Here is a 16,941-nt window from a genome sequence, read left to right as displayed (position 1 = left end):
CTTTAGTCAAAAAATGCACACATAACACGTTTTATGTAGCAAAAGTAAGCAAGCAGAGCTGCAGAGCAAGCATATGATTATTTTCCCCCTTTAGATGGAGTGCAAACGGTTTGAAACTATTGAAACATGATAAAATGACTATTTCGTACAAAATTAGTTGTGATCCAAAAAGAGCGATAGACGCGCTGTTTTGGAAGCCAGTTTGCTGCACACGCGAGATGTATCTTGACAAGCTAGTTTTGCTAATTTCACCAAGTAAAGTTGCTACAATATCAAAGTTTTTGGGCAATTATTGTATTATTTTGCCATTTTTTTGCCCCATTACAAGATTGTGACATAAAATCTTAAATGCGGGCTTCGTTTGTGTCAAAATCTCTTATTCAGATGAATAAACTTTTTAAAAATAACTATTTATCAAAACTTGGTAGTTATGGGACTTATTTGAGTTAATGCTACATTTTGAAGTTTGTCTGAGCTATATGTCACCCGGGAATTCCAGGGGGGATCGATGTTGCGCGCCGTTGTTGGTGGGTTTACAAACGTAAGGTCTGCTGCGGTTAACTGTCGGGCCTTATTTTCTTCGGCCTGCGAGGAGGTCGGCAAAGGGCTTAATCGTACATTGGAACCACATCCGGATGCCGAAAAAGAACCACTCGAAAGATTTCCCAACGATATAAACCCAAAGACTGGCGAAAGGGATGGACCTAGAGGTCCTGAACCAACCCGTTACGGAGACTGGGAACGCAAAGGGAGATGTATTGACTTTTGACAGCACTAGTACTTTGGTTTTATCTTGAAGTATTCATATTTGAATAAACGCCTATCTTCCCTGTTTTCCTCTTGACACCCCCCGTTCGTGTTTTACGGAACCACTTTGCCCATACTAGTAGTTATTACACCTGGTCTGTGAGCCTGATTACCATACATAGTGTTGTGCTCGCTACTTTTAGAACATGGACCTGATTCAAGCACTATTTCGTCGAGAAATGTTCGGCACGCGACTTCCCATATTTCCGGGTCTAAGGCCTATATGTCTGTGGGACATTCTTCCTAAGACCTTATATGATGAAGTATTTTTGGGCTTCACAGCGGATGGACGCTTCCTTGTGTCTTATGTTTCCAGATTGGGTGTATTTAGACTCACTTTCTGGCTTATACCCGGTGAAGAGGGCTCGCCTTGTTCCTGGTTGAATAAACCCTTTGCAGTATTTTCCGCATCGATATCAACTAGTCGGGTCTACGACCAAGTTGGAGTCCGCTTCCTTCAGTCTACCTCTGATACACAGATATTCGTTCTAATTTATTCGTTGGTAAGTGGAATAGCTTGCTACGGCTAAATAGTCTACTTTTATTGAGTCATCCAGCTTTCTTTGTTTGTAGGGAATAGATTATATTTCGCTTGTTTGGGGTACAATGCCCGAACCAGACTGTACTGACTGCCGGCGAGCATGTGCTCTTATCGGAACGCGCACTTCTTTCAACTGTTCCAAGCATTTTCAACTTCTTAATTTATCCCCTGACTGCTCTTTCTATGGTCGCGAGTGTATCTCTGGCTGGTCTACAGAAGTAGTGGACGGTAGTCCTAATTGCATTTACAAGGGTAGGCTAATTCCATGTCCTCTCTAAAATCACGTCGAAAGGACAAGTGTGTTCGTGTATGGGAGACCTGACCGCTAGTGTGCATCCTTCAGTGTGTCCTGAAACGGGTCGTTTGCGGGTTACATGGGTTAGTCAAGGTCGTCAAGTCCGCCTCCTCAGCTGTTCGTTCGGTAACAGTTGGTCGTGTTCAATGCCTATGGTATTGTTGCTTCTTGCATTTCAACGAAAACCTATCATTAGGGTTCTTACGCGCATCATGGTAAACACGCAAGGGGAAGTCTTTCATATCCGCCTCCTTTAGCGCATCAAGGATCATTTTTGACGAACAACTATTGCTCATCGTGTTTTTTCTGGTCAGATGACTCCAGCCGATGCCGATTTTCTTCTGAACGCCCGCAATTTTTGCCATCCGATTGGGCGAATTACAATTGGGAGGAATCGTGTGGCGTTGGAAAACGATGTGCTCTTGCAACGCTTCCTGTACGTATCGTCAAGTGGACCGAACCCTGGCCGGAGGGTCACAGGCATCCTCTTGTAAGTATTGAGTAATCATGCAGTCGTGGGTAACTTTACCATATTTGTCATCCATATTTCTAATTTCCTGGTTTATCATTTAAGACACGATTTGAATTGCCTGCAGTGTTTTTAAAATAAGTAATGCTCCTTTGATTTTTAGCTTCCAGCCAGAAAATTTTTGCAGGGCCATAAGTGTATCGGACCGAGGCATACATTTGACCATTGGACGTCTTCTCTGTTGGTCTCCCGTAGACAACTGTATTCCTGCCGGCCGCTGAACTATTTAGCCATGTTACAGGATATCCGGGCCTCCTATTTGCATTGGGTGGGTCAAAACACAAATTTTTTTGCAATTTAACCAGAAATATTATCTGATATCCACTTCCTGAATCGCGACTTTTTATCTTTGATTACAAAGGTGCCTGACAATATCACTTTTGCTAACTTTTACGTGTCATAAATTCTACGTCTAGTTATGTACTGATCGACTTCCTTGATCTTTCATTAAAGGCGCTTGTACCACAGCGTGGCAAGATTAATTTGGATGCTCCGTTCGCTTCATCCAGTTTGAGCCCTGATAAGCTCTTGGCTAATCGTCTCTGTGGCCAGTGTCACTCATATTTTGACACCCAAAAGTGGCGACCCTATGACCAAGTTGAAGACTCGTCTTTCGACATGCCCGTTATCGCACATATGGAAGAAGTGGTTTTCGATGTAAGCAGTTTTTCACACTGTGTGCGATAAGTTGATTCTATCAAAGCGAGTTGCTGTCATCAAAGTAGGACCATCTTAACTGTAGATACCCGATTGCGCAGGTTTGACGGATCGTATTCTCTTCACATCTCCACTTGAGCCCAACTGGATTCTTGTCTACGACATTGATCGCTCCACAGCGAGAGTGAAGCACTCTCTCACCGCGCTAATTGATGCTTCGACAGGTAGGCAGATGGACCCTGACGAGGCGAGATGCACAAACCGTCTACAGGCGGTGCAATCGCGATGTCCGGCGTGGTTGCGCTTCTCTGCTCACGTTTCACCCCACTTCCTTACCCTGCCTACCTGCGCAACCGCCTCACCATTACCACGAGTCTCCTTCTCTTACGCGCCACACAGCCAGGTCACCACTCTAATGGAGTTAAACAACTTTTCAGTTGTCTTTTCCTGCCGCAGTCTCGACCATCTTTGTGACCCTCAGGGGGGCTTTGCGCTCTGTCTCTAACCCTTCTCTTTCAAGCTAACATTCACACCTTTTGTACGCATTTACTGTGTGCCAAATTAGTACAATTGTTTTTATTTAGCTTGCAGTCTCTTTTGATTGTCTGTGCATGTGAAAATCCTAGGATGGCTTTTTTTTATTACAAGTCTGTAGGTCCGACTGGATTATCCGTAGATTATAATTCTTCGATAGCTCCACATCTATGATTATGTTAGCATTGTAAATCTTATTAAATGGATCGATGTGTCAAAGATAGCGGTGAGACTAAAACTATTGGTGTCTTTTCATAGCCTTTATGCAACGATTTTCAATGTTCACTTCTTTGAAAAGTTAAAATCGAAGGCTGGATATCTACGGGAGTCACCGTGACTATCACTGGCATAATTCGATTCGCAAATCTTGCGAACTGATTGTGGCATCTCCGTATACTTTGTGCACGTGCTAGTTTGGACAGTTACTGACCCATGAAGATTTTAACCTTCTCGGTATGTCTTTATGCATTTGGGCTATGCTGCAGACGGCCACGGCAGGTGTCGGGTCAACTTTGGTAGCCTCGCTGTCTTACAGTCGGTATCCAGTGTGCCAGTGGGCAGAATTGGCCGAGGCGGTTCGAGGCATCATAAACACTCGTGTGCTTCAGGCCCCGCTCCCACTCCACGTCCTTCTGACCTCGGGCGACGAACGGCCTTGGCGGCGTCTCCAGTTAACCGACTCAAACTGCACCAACAAAAGTAACATGAATGTATCTGTCGGATACTTAAGGCAAGGCATGGATCTACTTTATCTTCCTTTAGTTCAATTCCTCGGCCTCAGATGGTTTACGCTTCCGCAAATGGGATAGAAGTTGCCATAGACTCGGTCACCAGACTGTCTTATAAATCACCTGCAACAGTTGATGTCCTGATTTCCGTTGACATTCAGCAAGAGTCCTCGTGGAAGCCATTCTTGTGGAAGTGTGGACTATGCGTGGCCCAGTTTACTATCGGTTCGTATTCGCTTATTCTCTCACTCTCTCCATCAAATACTCCTTTTAGTGGAGCAGAGCTCGGTGGAGCTAATTGCTGCTCACCTGCGGTTACACGCGGAACTGCGTTGCTGCGACAAGTGCTCCACCATTCTTCCCAACAGTCCGCTTGCCGTCGACGCCCCCGATGCCCAGCAGCACCGGTGCTCCAGTTTGGTCGTCTCACGCAGTCTAGGTGGGACGAATCCCCACATCTCATCACAACGCTGCTAGCAAAAATTGATGGAGAGAAAACACACTGCCTCATGAAGTCCCCCCTTATTCTCATTGATTCATTTGTGCTAATGTTCAGTCGAATTTCTATATATGCCTTTAGGCGCTGTTCTGTGAATCACAACCAGGGCTTTCTGTGATTTTCTTCCATTACTGTTATTTAACTTCATAAGTATTTAGTTATTAAGCTCTGCATTTGTAGAATGGTTCCTTTGAGGTAATTTTTAGTGGCAAAGCTTTCGTCAGTACATTGCAGTCACTCTTATACTTGCGTCTGTTTGCGTCGACGAAGTTACGATTTTGATTTCCTTTTTACTGCTATATTCCTTCGGCTAGCACGCAATATTTGAGTAAATAAAAAGATGCCATCCAATGTCCACAGCATTTTAAGCAAATTTGCTTGATTCTCAGGGGTGAGTTTGTGAATTAGAAGTATCCGTAGCCTTTTGAGAAAATTTTTTTGTAAATTACAGCATTTGGGTATTGTACGAATTAAAATCATTCGTCTTAGTAATTCATTTCACTACATTGTTCGGAATTGTGTTATCTTAGATTGTTCTCGTGCGCCTCAAATCCCCGCAGTGTTTCCCCCCAACGATTCCACTGTTCGTCTGTGCAATCTTACGACGGATACACCGAGCTCGTCGTGGAAACGATTCTGTGAAGCAAGTTTTCCATAATCCCTTCATTCAAATTGCACCATTAAAATCATCCAAACTTTCCCCATTACTTGCACGGTACTTCATCTCGCTCAAAATGCTAGTTTTACGTACGTTTAAGTGGATGGCGTGTGGTGTTCCTTACCCAAGGCGTCGCTGTTCTATCAAACAATATGTTTTAGTAAAATATTGTAGTACTGTTTAGTTACTTCCCAGTCCTGTTATTTATTGGATAGGAAAGCATAGGTTTGACAGTTATCTAGTCTTTGTTGGTAGCCGTCTTTTTATCTATGATGGCATTAGATTTTTTATCTTAGTCACGTAAAAGAGGTTGAGGAAACTCCATCACATTTACAGTTACTCAACTGTGTCATTGTTTTGAGTTATGCACCTAGACTTTTAGCTTTTTCTGATCATCTAACGTGTCCTCTTCACCTTGCTGTGGGAGATTTTTGTGTTAGTATGCAATAAAGGCATGTTGGCGCTCTGTCAGTTAACTCTTGCATCATTACCTTAGGAAACGGCCTACACACCCTTCGAGTGATCTATTTTTCAGGGATTAAAGTGCTCCTACCTTGCATAACTCCTCGTTACTTCCGTAATCCTACAACAAGTTTCGTCAGCTTGGCACTACTCGCAAAATGAGTTGCATTCACTTTCTTTCTTTCAGCCTTGCAGTTTGGGATTCAGTAGTGCCGCCCAGTACCAGCAGCATTTGAAGAACGTTCACAATAAGTACAGATTCGTTTGTCCCGAGTGTCGTAAGTCACCTGAGTCAGTAATATTTTTGTGGTGCAACTATGCTGTATCCTTTTTAAGCTCACTACGCAAAAGTTCGGTAAAATATGCTCCATTAACCTATTGTGACTACGTAAATTCACCTAGCATCCGCGACTTTTTTCACCCACTTGTAGAACGGTAAATGAATGTACCATTAATGATTGCCTACCAATTCTAAGGGATTTTAAAAGGCACTACTTCTACCACTTCTCAATCGCATTAGGATCCTGGCTACTTCCGTTATACTTATCGAAGCGCTGGTATCGATGCGCTGTTTTCCCGCTTCATCGACCAGTGGTTTCGCTTTGTACTTTGTAATCATTCTGTAAGTAGTCTGCCGTAAATTAATTGAAGGAAAAATGAATTTAGAAATTATTATGGCTATCGTACTTCCAGCCACAAATTAGGCCTCTTCATGTAAAGGTCAGCTCGGATGTTTTACCAGGTACAACATTCAGCACAAAAGGCAACATGACGACTCACTTTCAGCGCGTTCACAACCAGAGCAACTCTGTCACCTGCCCTATCTGCTCAAAACGCATCAGCAATCAGTAAGTCCATAGTGTAGAAGTTGTTTACCGTTGGTGCATGTTCCTCGTTGTTTCTTTTCTTACCACATGCGCACTCTGTGTCGAAAGGAATGAGAATTTGTTGTGGAGTCGTCGGACTATTTGATATATCAGGGCCCTCTGATTAACGTTACTCTCTTCTATTCTGTGTTCCGTGTTTATGGTGCAGCTTGTGTGACATTTTTCTCCGGAGGGAGGTCTGCCTTTGCATTTGCAAAACAAACAGAATTAGTAGTAAATGCTAGGTGGTCCAGTGATAAAGTCTTATTAGAACGAAGCGATACGTAATTGCTTGGACAAATCCTAGTTGTGTTCGTCTTCGACTGCTGCCAGCTTCAACCTAGACCGACACATCCGCTTGGTGCACCAGACGATGGGGCGCTGGCCGCAGAAGGAGGCTACTCCGACGGCGGGTAGTGGTTGCATCGTGGTGACGGGCAGCGAGGACGGCGATGGGACGGCGCCAGAGAGAAAACAGGTCGGCGGCATTATTTCCGAACATGGTTACCTTCTCTGCATGGCATCACCATCGCCGCCACCGCAGCACCAACAGCACCTTGACGAAGGCGGGGCCCGCAGCTCCACTTCCCTCATCGTCGCCGACGTCAATGTCGAACCCCCTCCACGCCGACCCAAGAAGCCCTCCAACACTGACACCAATGCCAATGTGACCCACAAGCATTGGATTCATGAGAAGTAGAATTCTGCCACTTTCCTCACTACTACCGCTTCTGGTTGTATTTGCGCGCCTGCGCATGCATTTAACGGCTGAAACGGACGTTTCTTTCACAGGTTTCGTTCAAGTATCATTTACTAAAACTAACCATCCCTTGGCCGTAGAATGTACGTTCTGTATTTGTAAGTGGCAGGTTCCTCGCTCTTATCATAGACTGGAATGGCCTCGATTGTCAAACACGGGTCGGGGACCGAACCACCCGTGTAGATTCGGTCCTTCTTCCACTATCTGAAACGGCATATTCCCAGAGACTCAAATCAATCCGCCGATGTGGCAGAGATCCCGCTCGTTTGTACATCTAGGTTTTGACAAAACAATGCTTTTAACCGCACTAATCTTGCGAAAGCGATCAAGACTAAATCTGCTTCTAAAAATTTCTCAGAATCGCAATATCCTAAGCAAGTTTGTGCGTCGTGACCAGATTTATTCGTTATGTGAGGCAGTGCTGAAGAAAGAGGTGTATCCTGCATGGTAAGTGTGGCAGTTAAGAATGAAGCTTGAGCAAAATAATCTACAGAGAGCATTCGTGTGAAGTAACTCCCACAATCAAATGAAGCTTTTAGGGTAGGACCTCGCGGCGTTGTCGGCGTCTTAAATTCGAAGGCACCCACGTCATCAAATCAAGGGTCTTCATGATTGAACAGTCAAGAGCATTTAGCCGCACATTACGGACGAGATTTAAATGCAGTAGGTGTAAATATATTGCACAATATATAGGAGGGCTAATAAGCAATTATCGAGGAAAGAGGGAGGAAATAACGCTAAGTAGGATTGGTCCTGTAGACGGTAGTTATGTAACCTCCAGATTGAGCCATCAAGACCCGGCTAAAAACTTTACAGTAAGAAGAGACAGCAAACCTCTTTTCTCTTTCAAAAATAACCAGTGGTGGTTTTTCTCCCTCAGAGTCAGTAACCAGTAGTGCATGTCTGTAGATTGAGGATAAAACATTTGACGCTTGGAGAGGGCACTTGCCTACTGTTAGGAGAGGAAGACCAGTGGCGTCGAAACATTGTAGGGCCGCGTCTCTTTCTTGAGCCAAACTATAAAAGCAGCACAAAGTCATTATTTATAAAATGTGAATTTATGACGCGGACATGACTTGAGTGCAACCGAAATTGGCTAGGATGCTACTGTTTATATCAAGTGAGCTAAAAGGTAATAATTAACCAGCCAGAGACTAAGGACAATGGTAATGGGATAGTAGAAGTATTCAAGGCTTTGTTGTAGGAGGCGCATTGATACCATAAGGCGCTTCAGTGCAGACAATACAAGTACTGCACTCTACCCGAGCCCCGGAGAGTGGCAGAATGGCAGGGTTGCTAAGTAGTGAAGTGCTTATGCAGAACCTACGATAACTCCAACTGCTTCCTCAGCTCCTCTTCCATCACCAAGTCACAAGCTCAGGCTTTATAGTCGGTGTACTCAGTATAAGGTATTTAAACACATATCAAATTTTGCCATGCTTTTGCGCATTCAGCTTTTTGCTTAGGAAAATTACATCGGAGAGTGATTATTTCAGTTTCTCCCATTACATAACACAGATTCGCTAAATTATTGCTTCAAATGCATTTGATCCTTTGCATACAATGCTGTCGATTTCAAAAAGAAGAGATCCTCAAGCACTTGTTAGGTAGTTGCAGTTCATTTATCTTTGTCTTCTTTTTCTGGGTTAAAGTTGGCTCATTCCTGTTTTTAAAGTGATATTAAAGCTGTGTCGAGAGCGTTGATTTAAAAAAACTTATTCGTTTTTTTTTAATTCGCAAAACATTTTGTTTAGTCCCATCAATTTTTATTCATGCATCAAATTTCATATGACACGGCAGTTATGCTGTCCTAAGTTTAAGGTCGGCCGGCTCATCCGTTGCTGGAGTCAGCGATGCGTTACGCTTGTTCGTGATGGGGTTCTTCATGTTTATGGTGTTCATCTTTATTTACATATGTGGGCTTGTTTCGACGGATAACGACTTGCCCATTTACAATATCAAAATAAGGAGGGAATTCGTCAAATTATCTGAAGTCACTTAATTATTTTTCCTTGCATCATAGTTGTAGGTTCAAGGAAATCACTTTGAAGTTGTATCCGTAACCGGTCAACAGTTCAGTTGCATTGTACCAAATATTACAAAACAGAACAAGTATCCAAGTCTAGTTCTCAGAAATACCTCAGATGACATTCAAACTGTTTTTGCCTCATGGAATACATCTAGCTGCCTTAATTGGGTGAGATGCGGTTTTTTCTCTTTTACGTTGGTAGTTTGCTGGTTGGTGGACTTATGAGCTATGTATAGGAAGGGAGATACTTCAGTATCACAAAGACAAGGATGTTGTCTTGACTTCCACTTCCCTAGGATCTTTCGCGAAGGATTTTGACTGGGGTCAGGCTGAAAAGTCTGTAGGTGTACCAAAACAGTGTTATTTCCTAGGATCTACAAGTTCGTAATAGATATCACAGCCAATTTTACGACCAAGGATCCACTTGTGACGTTACTGGGAGGCCTCGAAGTACAGAAGTCCAATTTTTCTGTCAATATTATACTCCGACACCTGCAATTATTGAAGTCTCAGAAGTGGCCACGTGCAGTTATATTGTGCGTGTTGCTTCAGCCGACTTATGCATTATCCCTGCCCTGACTCCACGGCAGGAACTGAAGCCAAGTGACATTGTCTGCTCTCCCTCTTTGTCAGATGAATCCTACCTTAGATTCGTGGGAGGTAAATTTGCCGTTTTTATTACACTTTAGCTCAAAAGCAAAAAGTATTGGAGCACAAGCAATTAGAAGAGGAAAGGTCCTTTCGAAGTATGCTGCCGCTGTTATATGTTCGCCGTCGTTTGGTACAGGAGCGAGTGTTGTATGCCCGTAGAACATATCGTGTGAGTCAAAGTCTTGATAACTTATATTGGACACCAATAAGATCTTGGAATACATACCGTTACCCAAAAATCTGGAACTGCAGCATTTGGGTTACCCCTAATTGTAAACATTTTCATCGTAGAAACGTTTGGAAATGGAGCATTTGCACGCAGCCAGGAAACTCCGAAAGCAGTGCATCAATTTTCTCAAAATGGTCGAAAACAATTTTGATCCGATAAATAATGCCTTGTTCGATATGACGCTTCTACAGCCGGAGCCCATTGTGACAAACTTTGGGGAACTGAACTCTGGTTCGGTGTCATTTTTTTATCCATTTGATTTTAGATTCCTTGGTTCAGTTGTTGAAAAATATTCTGAGTTTCAAGATATCTCATGAATCAGAGAGTCGGAACTTTGGGGTAGAAGGTACCATACTCCGGATTTTATTTAAATCCATTGTGTTCGTACTTATAAAACATTGTCCTTATATTATTATGTAATAAATCGCATCTTAAGTGAAAATGCAAATTAGGTTACTAAGCCAAGACCGAACTTTTGTGCACTTATTGCTATTTGGGGCAAATTTTTAAAACCTCTTTTTTAGATTCAGTCTCTGCAAATAAATTGAGATCCCATAACCAAACCCTTGAAATTGCCCGTCTCTTGTTGGATGTAAGTTCCAGATCGTTTGATTAATAAATCTTGAATTCCATACTTACCTCCATTAACTGGCACAGCGTATGAGAAGTTCCTTTGAGAACTCACTTGGAGCGGGACAGCGACCCAAGACGATGGCGATGCTGAATGGTTTTCTGAATCTTCTTCGTAATCTTGTGCAATTAACATGTAAGCAACGGTAACTTTCATTTTAAATGCAATTTGTCTTTTTAGCCACTAGAGGCCTCGTTGAGGTGCGCTTAGCCATAGAGCATCGTCATCCTCGGAGGCTATATGGGCCATTTTCTGGAAATCCGGAATTCTACGATTTTTATCAGTCCTCTCAGTTAGCTGCTGAAAGAGCAATTCTCAACATCCTCAATTCAACCATTTTGCTTTCAAGTCCGTTCATTACTTCTTACTTCCATTTTATCAACTTTCTACCAATTAAATTGCTCCAAACTCGTTTTCTGACTAATTACTACAGCATTTGATTCTTATTTGATGTTTAACAAGTTTTTAAAGTGGTATACTAGGTGAGACATGGCTTTAATGCAAACTTACTGTCTAGTTGTTCTTCGTACATTTAGGAAATGCCGTCAAAATTATCTATCTTCAGATGTATGTCTCTACGTTAATGAGTTCTGACTATTCGAACAAAGTGCCAGTACAATTTTTGTTTGATGAAGATCCTCAGGACGCCAATGTTGCAGAGTCTACAAAAACTGTCAACCTCTTTCAGGAGGCTTTAAGTTCACCAAAACTGCAGTCAGTCTTAAAGCTTCTCCCAGCTAAGGAGAGACAGGCAGTGATTCTTAAAGCTGCTATTAGGACCTTGGATGACGATACCCTGGCTTTGGTCATATCGGTAAGTTTACATGAACGATTGTTTATCAGTACTCGACTTTTACTTGGTTCATGAGTTCAATGAGTTGATCCCAAGTTTCATTTTATTTTCTTGCCGTTGCATACATGTCCTTTACCATTAGTTTGGAGACGAGAGGGCCACGAACACTAATCATGAAGAAAACGTGAAGAATTACCATATCAAAATGACCTTCGATTAACCATTATGATCTGCGTGCGGCTTTCCTTTGCTACTGTTTTCATTGAATTTTTAAAGTGTTGCCCTTTATTGCAGTTGTTTTTTATTATTGTGGATCCTTTAAGGTCTCGTCGATTTACCCCCGAAATTCTTATTCAACCATCGGTAGAGAGTCAAGCTATGTATCATTTCCAGTGTTAAGGCGAGAGCGTTTCCTTAGCTGCGTTAAAATTTTAAGCATGAACTACCGTTGTACTTAGTAATTTAAGTAAATGTACTTCTACTAGTGGTGCTTGTCGAACGCTAGACTTTGAATCGGAGTAGGAGTTGAATCTCCGTTCGTCCAAACATCTCTTTGTGGTGCCTCTTTTATTATTAAATTGTATGCTAGTGACGTTAATGGTATTATACTGCGAGACTACTAAGCTTGACAATAAAATTTAATTGCATCATTTCAATGAAGGTATGAATAAAAGCCAATGGTGACTTTTGCGGGTGAATTTCGCATTCATTTTCCATGCGCAACCTAATGCGTTTCGCTTGTCCAGGCACAAATTGCCCTCCCAGGTTGTACAGTAGTCAATGTAAACAACGAAGGCCTTGGTGTTCTCAACACAATCGTCAAAGTTTCGTTACAAGACGACAAATGAAAGCGTCTGTTTTGAAGTTTCGTATTACGTTTTCACTCACTTTTTTTCCATCTACATCTTGTGGATGGCGAAATGAGTTATCAGCGCACATCACGGATGGTTTTAAAGAGGTGGAAGGGAAGAACGATGCTTGGGTTTCAAATATTCTGCTCAATTTAGTTTCCAATTAATAACTATCGTTGCTATTGATGAGAGTAGAGAATTCCTTTCAGCCACATTTCTCCACGCATTGCAGGGTGGAGCGTTTGTGGCTATCTGTCATGTAAGTGCGCTTGTGAAATAATAGGGTACCTAAAGTCTTGATCAACTTCAAAATATTCAGAAAAGGTGTATTTGAAGTTATTTAGTTGAGGGGAATGTCTTACAACACACTCAGATGCGTATATTGTTAGCGTGTGCGTATTTTTCAGCACCACTTTTCAAACTAATGAATGTCATTCGCTTAACCTGATTATGTAGTATTTCTATTGTGAAACTTTCCCTTTTACTGCGGTGAAGGAATTCCCCGCCTGATAGTTTTACGAGTTTGGGTTGTGAGGTTTCGTTCTTGAATCTCCCGCCAACCATTAGTGAGGATTGGGTCTCTACTTAAAATGGGAACACTGGCTAGGTGATTGGAGGTTACGGACCGGTTATTTCACTATCTATCTGATGCGCAGATTGCTCTGGTGGCTGGCCTTGTCAGCCTTCCAGTATACTGATGCAGCCTCCCCTCGAAGGCTGGTTAGAGGGGCGGTATCAGTACCGCTCGCTGCCTCATAAAGGCGGGATCACGGTGGCATGCCAATCTGCGGACCACAATATCCGTCTTACTTCGCCTTCCAATTAGTACCCAGGCGATTCATCTTACTATTGATGCACTAAATTTTCCTATTCAAGGTTTAGATTTCCCCACTACTTCAAGACCGCCACCGCTTTATTCCAATTTAGTGAGTTTACTTCAACAGCCGCTGCGCCATGTGGAATGTCTAGGCATGCAAAGTCCTCAGAAAGGCTAGAGTGGAGGTGGTTTTCTGAGGCGACTAAGAGTGTGGTGGCATTACTTGATGCGTCCATATACATGCTAGATGCTTTGACCACAAAACCAGCTGTGACTTCACTGCCCCTCACCCCTGGAGCAGCTTCTATTGGACACACCGAAGCCACGAGCCTCGATTTTGCCTCGATTATCGTTACTTTTGTTTCATTTATTTGAAGCAGAAATACAGGGTGTAGTGTCTATTGTGTATTGCCAGATGTGTCGGCAAAAAAGCATTTCAATTACCCTGCAACTATAGTTCCGAAAAGTTGCTTGTCTGTCACTGAAAACTACTTATTTGGGGTCTCTAACACGATTAAGTCCCCAAAGATTCGGTGAACGATCACAAATTGGATGGCTAAAGTAATTTAAATACTTTCATTTGGTTGAAGAATTGAGAAAGCTCAAGTGATTTGTGGCCAATTAAGGACTTATGCAATGCGTCACTTGAATCAAACATTTGGAACTAGCCTAGGATGAAAAATCATTCCCATAATAGAAACCCATAGCAAGAGGGGGAATTAGTGGAGCTGTGGGGGTCGTCGGCTCATCCCTCACTGTTTGCGCTCGTGCACTGATCGATCGTGCCGGTTAGACATGACCTTGGTCCTGGTAGACAGTTGCATCGTCATAGACCGCATAACTCGAGCATGGCTAGACGACTGGGATACAATGTTGACTTAGACACCAGCCGTCCGTACCAAAACGCAAGATCATTCCTTCACCATTACTACTATACGATCCATGATTGGTGTGTGCTCCAAGCAGAAGTTTCTGACTTCCCTTCCCCTGATCGAGCACTACAGAAGAGGGCAGATACCATACAGGTACTAAGACGAAATGCACCCACTATCACAAAGTCAACCCTTCTGGATTACATGTTCTAACCGAAGTCATATCCTTCCCAAATGCGGAATTTTCCAGTTCACATACTAAATGTAGGTTGGTGCTAAGGGGGTGCACTTTAAGCACTTGTTGGAGCCTGTGCTTTTCTACTTTATCTGCGATGACATTAGCAGCGCAAATTGTCCAGATGTCCTATTGAATTTTCGTTTGCGATACTTGCATGACGCATCACAACTTGTAGGAAAGTTTAAATAAATAGTTGCACCGTTTCTGCCTCGAGAGTCATGAAATTTAGCTCTTAGAGTGCGTGTAGGCCGCTGTAAACGAACGGCGAATTACCAACCACGATCTCGGTAAACGATGCTTAACGGTCAGACCAATCGGTGTGCCCTTTGCCCATGATTGGCTGACCACATACAGGAAGTTAGCAGCTTGGTGTCCGATGAAACTATCACAATGATGGAAGATTGGGGTAGAACGAGTCGTGGTGCTCCTGTAAAGCGAATCACCATAAGTCCAATATTGAGCGAGAAACTTGCAACGGGGGCGGATGCTGAGACGTGGACGAAAGTCCACTCGACCATCCTCAGCTACGGCGCTGCAATCCAGCAGCTCTGGATCCCTGGCTTCACCGACACCGGCGGACGCAGAAAGGCCAATCTGGGTGTGGCCGACGTTGTTCTCGGTTACTCGGACATCGCTGGCTACGAGAAGAACCCCGCCTACCATGGCGTCATTGTTGGTAGAGTTGCTGGGCGTGTCAGCAACGCCAAATTCACCATTCCGATTGAGCTAGACGCTTCGATATCTACGGCTTACAAGCTACCTAAAAATCAACAGAAAAAGCATTGTCTTCATGGAGGAAAGTACGTTTGCGTCCGTCTTACATGAGATGTGTTTTCACTTCTGCTGATCCATTCACTTGATGGCTAGTCCGATTCCTTATGCAAAATGCCACGGTTATTATTCATAGTTATTAATGCTACCTTTTACCCACAGATAAGTGAAAGGGGCTAGAAACACACATTTCGTTCTAAGTTATGGGCGATTAGTAGAGGTTAGCATATAGTAATGGACCGTTATAAAGTTCTAGAAGTTGGAGTATGCAAGTTTGATTTTCCGTGCTTTCAGTACTGGGCTGACGTTTCGTCTCTGGGATGTTGTTGATGTGAAGAAAGATAGTGTGAAACTCAAAGTCACATCGGTCGATGGTGAAGATGGATTCCCAGGCAATCTCACTGCCTATGTAACTTACCGTCTGAGTGTGAATGAGGAGGATCAACATGTGTGCCTGAGCATTGACTACTTTGCGAATATCACTGATAGAATCTGTCCCATTAATTTAACAAACCACACCTATTTCAACTTGGCGGGCCACCGCGCAGGACCTGACGCCCTCGACCGCCATATGGTTTGCATTCAGGCGGACAAAATGTGCGAATGCGATGCGGAACATATTCCTACGGGCCGACTGGTTAAAGTTGGTCGCGTTGATGGTACAGATCTCAATCAACTGACGTGTTTGAAAGAGGGGCTCCGCAAGATTCACCCCCCACCACAACAAGGCTTTGACGAGTACTACGTGTTTAGGGATTTGCCTGCAGATGAGGCGAAAGCTATTGTAGTTGAGCCAAATTCCTGTCGTCGGTTGGAGCTGTTTACTGACCAACTAGGAGTGCAGTTTTACACAGGGAATTACCTAGACCCGAAGACCGATCCGGTGGGAAAAGATACGTACAGCTATCTGCCACACGCGGGTCTGTGTTTGGAGGCGCAAGGCTTTCCAGACGCCGTCAATAGATCAAACTTTCCCAAGCAATTCGTCACACCAACCGGGATGTGTTACATGCAGAAGACGCGGTATGAATTCTCGGTGCAAAAAAATTGACTCCAGTAGTCACGCTTAGTGGTATGATATGCATCTGTTGATTGACTTATCCATTCAAAAAGCGTTAATTTGTTCGCCTCAATAAATCCCCGTTTTAGTAAATTTAGAAGGAGGAGTTGTCTTTTATTGAAATAAAGTGGAGTTAGAACTTCTCCCAGGAATATTTTACTGCAAATAATAAAGGCTTACTACTCAACGGCATTGCACTGTTGTTTTATATCGGTTTGCGTAGATTGTATTCACGCTTCACAACCTCGACCTTACACATCATTGCTACAATGCAGTTGGTCGTTATTCTTTGTCAGGAATTAGCGGGTTCCAGAGTAGAATTATGCTTTCCACAAATTAAGTCAACGAATTTTTCTGAGAACTTAGTTTAATCAGTAATACCGTAACTGAGGTAGAAGTCTTATTCCAGCTAATAAATTGTTCTATTTCAATTTAATTTTCGTGATTTACGTCCTAAAAAATTGAACTAATAGATGTCTTTAGGACATCACGTTTTCCAGATGGCTTCGTTATTGTTCATTTTCTCTTTCTCAACACACCTTACCCAAAGCGACCCTATATAGCTCTACTTGTTTTTATCAGGACGGTACATTTTGTAAAACATTAATTTTAAGTTAGTTATTGCAAAACGCAGTCAATTTAGGCGTCAGTTCGGTACAAGGC

At 43.0% G+C, this 16,941-nt stretch overlaps 2 protein-coding genes across 2 annotated transcripts; both read left to right on the top strand. All coding sequences in view use genetic code 11, as the record gives it.

Moving 5' to 3' along the window:
• Nucleotides 1-508: 508 nt before the first annotated feature.
• Nucleotides 509-7,276, top strand: EGR_01571 (hypothetical protein; the record flags this gene model as incomplete). The annotated part of the gene is made up of 10 exons (XM_024490820.1): nt 509-755; nt 1,901-2,133; nt 2,276-2,440; nt 2,626-2,829; nt 2,915-3,232; nt 3,849-4,062; nt 4,366-4,530; nt 5,121-5,237; nt 6,453-6,558; nt 6,910-7,276. 10 exons carry the CDS (start codon nt 509-511, stop codon nt 7,274-7,276), a joined length of 2,136 nt encoding a protein of 711 aa, XP_024354685.1.
• A 3,629-nt stretch (nt 7,277-10,905) lies between these two features.
• EGR_01570 (Aldose 1-epimerase) lies at nt 10,906-16,269 on the top strand (the record flags this gene model as incomplete). The annotated part of the gene is made up of 5 exons (XM_024490819.1): nt 10,906-11,011; nt 11,057-11,224; nt 11,413-11,690; nt 14,802-15,247; nt 15,513-16,269. The coding sequence occupies 5 exons, from the start codon at nt 10,906-10,908 to the stop codon at nt 16,267-16,269; spliced, it is 1,755 nt and encodes a 584-aa protein (XP_024354684.1).
• Between the last annotated feature and the right edge of the window lie 672 nt (nt 16,270-16,941).

Source organism: Echinococcus granulosus (genome assembly GCF_000524195.1).
Source record: "Echinococcus granulosus chromosome Unknown EG_S00006, whole genome shotgun sequence".
Lineage (NCBI taxonomy): Eukaryota > Metazoa > Platyhelminthes > Cestoda > Cyclophyllidea > Taeniidae > Echinococcus > Echinococcus granulosus.
The sequence above is the reverse complement of the archived record's forward strand: the minus strand, read 5'-3'. Positions and strand labels throughout refer to the sequence as shown.